The sequence below is a fragment of the Meriones unguiculatus genome, chromosome 5 (genome assembly GCF_030254825.1).
Source record: "Meriones unguiculatus strain TT.TT164.6M chromosome 5, Bangor_MerUng_6.1, whole genome shotgun sequence".
Classification (NCBI taxonomy): Eukaryota; Metazoa; Chordata; class Mammalia; order Rodentia; family Muridae; genus Meriones; species Meriones unguiculatus.
In genome coordinates this window covers 17,525,209-17,529,910 of record NC_083353.1, presented here as the reverse complement: position 1 = coordinate 17,529,910, position 4,702 = coordinate 17,525,209, and the positions used below count along the sequence as shown (strand labels likewise).

The 4,702-nt window shown below is 39.8% G+C and overlaps 1 gene segment (V, D, J or C); it reads right to left on the bottom strand.

Annotated features, from left to right (window-relative positions):
• Nucleotides 1–1,815: 1,815 nt before the first annotated feature.
• LOC132654372 (immunoglobulin kappa variable 4-1-like) lies at nucleotides 1,816–3,354 on the bottom strand. The segment is given in 3 exon segments: nucleotides 1,816–1,821; nucleotides 2,778–3,097; nucleotides 3,294–3,354. Coding segments are annotated over 3 exon segments (375 nt in total).
• Between the last annotated feature and the right edge of the window lie 1,348 nt (nucleotides 3,355–4,702).

Sequence of the window (4,702 nt, the reverse complement as noted above, 5' to 3'; positions counted from 1 at the left end):
TGAAGGGTGTTGTTTCCCTAATTTCTTTCTCAGCCTATACCACTGCTAGGTATATACCCAAAGTTTGTTCAACTACACAAAAAGGACACTTGCTCAACCATGTTTATAGCAGCTCTATTTGTAATAGCCAGAACCTGGAAACAACCCAGATGTCCATCAACGGTGGAATGGGTACAGAAATTGTGGTATTTTTATACAATGGAATACTACTCAGCAATCAAAAAGGAGGAAATAATGAAATTTGCAGGCAAATGGTGGGATCTAGAAAAGATCATTCTGAGTGAAATATCCCAGAAGGAGAAAGACAAACATGGGATATACTCACTTATATAGACCTATAAGATATGATAAACATAATGAAATCTATACACCTAAAAAAGATAATCAATTGAGCGGACATGGGGTAAGATGATCAATCCTTGTTTAGAAAGACAGATGGGATGTGCATTGAACGTATGACAGGAGTCTACTGAGCGCATCTGAAAGACTCTAACTAGCAGTGTTTCAAAGCAAAGACTCATGACCAAACCTTTGGCAGAGTACAGGGAATCATAAGAAAGAAGGGGAGTTAGTCTGATGGGGAAAGGATAGGAGCTCCACAAGGACCAAATATATCTGGGCACAGGATCTTTTCTGAGACTGACATTCAACCAAGGACCATGTATGGATATAACCTAGAACCTCCACTCAGATATAGCCTGTGGTAGCTCAGTAACCAATTGGTTTCCCAAAGTGAGGGGAACAGGGACTATTTCTAACAGGAACTCAATGACTGGTTCTTTGGTCTCCCCACCCCCGAAGGGAGGAGCAGTCCTGTTAGGCCACAGAGGAGGGCTTTGCAGCCAGTCCTGAAGATACCTGATAAGACAGGATCAGATGAATGGGGAGGAGGTCCCCCCTATCAGTGGACTTGGAAAGGGGCACGGTGGAGATGAGGGAGGGAGGGAGGGAGGGACTGGGAGGGAATGAGGGATCGGGACACGGCTGGGATACAGAGTTAATAAAATGTAACTGATAAAAAAAATAAAAAAGAAAAAAAAGAAAAGTGTACATGTAGAATAAGATGCAAATAGGATGGTGTATTGAGTATATTTAGTACAATAAAAAGAAGAGTCTTAGTTCTTAGAGAAAACTACAAAATGAATAATGAATGAACCATTTCAACTTTGGAATGTTTAGAAAGAACAGGAGGCATAAAACTAATTTGTCTTCATTTTTTATATTGCAAAAAATGAGAATGTGTTTATAGTCAATGAAATAGACATGGATGAATTACATGTAAGATAATATGATAATCAGAGCTAAAGGTCACATGGCAATGAAGAGAATCCTCTATGAAGAAAACTATACTCTGGTTTGAACACAGGTGTCTTTCCAGAGACTGATACTCCAACCAAGTACCATGCATGGAGATAACCTAGTACCCCTGCACAGATGTAGCCCATGGAAATTCAGTGTCCAAGTGGGTTCCCTAGTAATGGGAAAAGGGACCGGTGATGACATGGACTGATTGGCCTGCTCTTTGATCACTTCCCTCTGAGGGGGGAGCAACCAGGTCACAGAGGAAGACAATGCAGCAACTCCTTATGAGATCTGATCGACTAAGATCAAAAAGAAGGAGAGAGGGACCTCCACTATCAGTGGACTTGGGGAGGGGCTTGGGGGAAAAAGGGGGAGGAAAGGTGGGATTAGGAGGGGATGAGGGTGGGGTTTATGGGGAGATACAAAGTGAATAAAGTCTAATTCATAAAAATAAAAAATAATAAAAAAAAGACTTTAGGGGACAGCAAGATAATTCATATGCCAAAGAAACTTTCAAACCTGAGTTTGAACCCCAGAAACAAAATGGAAAAAAAGGGTCAGGGGTAAATTGTTCTCTGACCTCCACAAAAATGCCACGTCACATGTACACCTATAAATATGCACACACAGACACACTAATGCACACTCATATGCAAGAAGACAAAAGTAAAAAACTAAAATGTAATAAAAATTTAAAGGGTTTATGGAAAGTAAAAGAATAAGCAGCAGATATGGGTACCACGAAGGTAGGAAGGAAAGAAGAAAGGAGGTAAGGAAGAAAGAAAGGAAGGAAAGAAGGAAGGAAGAAAGGACGGAAGAGAAGTACTATATAATCTAGAAAAACCAAGAACATACCCTTTCCTAGAGCCTCCAAATTGAAATCAAGTTTTCCATCACCATTGCTATGTTGGATATCAGAACTCCAAAACTGTAAAATGAAAAATATCTTATATTGAAGCAGCAGAGTTTGTAGTACTGTGTTAGAGAAGGAACACAAAGATAATACTGAGTTATTTTTTGCATTTTCATATAAAGGTTATGGGTTGGCTCTTTGTTCACCTCCACCTGAGGGAGGAGCAGCCTTCCAATTCACAGAGGAAGACAAAGAAGCCAGTCCTGATGAGACCTGATAGATTAGGGTCAGATGGAAGGGGAGAAGAACCTCCCCTATCATTGTACTGGGAAAGGGGCATAGGAGAAGAAGAGGGAGGAAGGGTGGGATTCGGAAGGGCAGGGGGAGGGAGCTACAGCTGAGATACAAAGTGAATAAACTGTAATTAATACAAAAATTTGAAAGAATACAACAAAAGAATCATTGAACTCATAATTTAATATAGGGCTCTGAAAACTTTCTCATCATGTTTTTAGTCATACCTGCTGTCATGCAGAAGGGGGAAGTGTGCATGTCCATGGCTGTGTGTGGTGCAGGCAGCTGGTGAGACTTTCAAGGAGGTTTGTGTTGGAGGCTGAAGCACTGTGGGAGGTGCACTAACACCCTGCATACAGTAATAAACTGCCAGGTCTTCAGCCTGCACACTGCTGATGCTGAGAGTGTAGTCTGTCCCAGATCCACTGCCTGTGAAGCGATCAGGGACACCAGTGTCCCGAGTGGATGCCCAGTAGATCAGCCGCTTAGGTGATTTCCCTGATTTCTGCTGGTACCAGGACAATATGTGCTTTTGGTTGCCACTGTAATAAAGACTCTGACTGGACCTGCAGCTGATGGAGACCTTCTCTCCCTCTGACACAGCCAGGGAGGATGGAGACTGAGTCATCACAATGTCTGCACAGGCACCTGCAATCAGGAACACACAATGAACATGAATATAGACACAAACACAGATTGTAAAACAGTTGAAATTTGTCATTTAACATAATTTTACTATCATCTTGTCAAAGTTTTATTATGTAAGAAATACTTAGCCTGGCACACTCTTAAGTTTTTTGTCTACAAAGAAGTGACTGCAAAGATTATGTTTTGAGTTTCTCACCAGACACCCAAAGCAGCAGGGATATGAGGACTCCGGTCTGTGACTTCATCTTGCTCCCCCTGCTGTCTGATGCAGTTCAGTTCTCACTGCAAAGACCTGGTTTATAAATTCTCAGCAGCTGGGTTGTAGGGGCCTATGCAAAGCAGTCAGCAAAAACAAAAGTAAATGCCTGCGCAGTGTCTGTGAGAATAGCTGGTGTCAATCAAACAGTCAAAAATAGTATTAGGGAAAGCATGAGCAATCACTGAAAAAGATTGACTTACAGCTCTCAAACAGAAAAGTACTAGGTGCTCTAACAGCAGATCTGGGTTAATTTAAAATCCAAGACATTTAAATCAATTGACTTCTGTAGAGGTATTAGTAGAGGCATCTCAGATGGACAGTTTTTGGGAAATGATAGGATATGTTAAAAAAAAAAATCACAACAACAACAACAGAAACAGAGTAAGAAAACATGCCATAAAAGAAAGAAGAAAACAGGAGAAAAAAAATGAAAGAAAAAAGAGAATTGAGGCTAAATGTGTTCAATAATACTCATCTCCAAAACCATTATCATACTGAAGACAGAGAGTAGGGCCTTAGACATTTGACCTCCAGTTTCTTAGATAAACTAGGGACTAAGATGCAAAGAGCATTCCAGAAATTAACTCTGTGGATATCCTGGTGGACATTAATTTAATACTGAGATCAGAGGAACTTGAATCTCAAAGGAAAGGAAATCCAGCAAAAACTAACAAGTATCTTCCCCACAGCTTTAGGAAATTGAAAGAGGGGGTCTAAATCTGGAGATATGAAAAAGGAAATAAAATAGATTTTTCATGAAGTCATTGCTATAGACCAACACTGCCATAAGTTTTTATTCAGGAAATAAAAATGCTTCTGTAATTTAGAAATTAGCTGTATTGAAACTGGATTAAGATTTGACTTCCTGAAAAGTAGGTCTCTCTAAAAGGGGACACAGCCACCCTAATCTAGATAATAATTTTATAGAAACCAATAGAACACTGCATGAGCGATTGCTGCTGTATAAATTGTGAAAAAGAAAAGTTTGTATATGCATAAAAACTCAATAGCGATAAGAGAAATCACAGAGTCTGCCAGGACTTCATATTATGGAACTCTGAAAATATATTTAAGAAGTAAATTGTGAAGCCAGAATTATGTGTAAAATATAAAAGAAAAACAAATAAATCAAATATCACGGCAAGGATTGGAGATCCACATCTGTACTCCCAGAACTGAAGAGACAAAAGCAGGAGACTAATGATTTTGAGTTCAGCCTCGGGAACATACCAATTTCTGGGCCAATCTAATCTGTACATAGAGGCACTCTCTCAAAAACACGTATCATTAATCACCTGGTTACATTGCAGCTCATGGCATTATCTACCCCACACAAATTATTTATT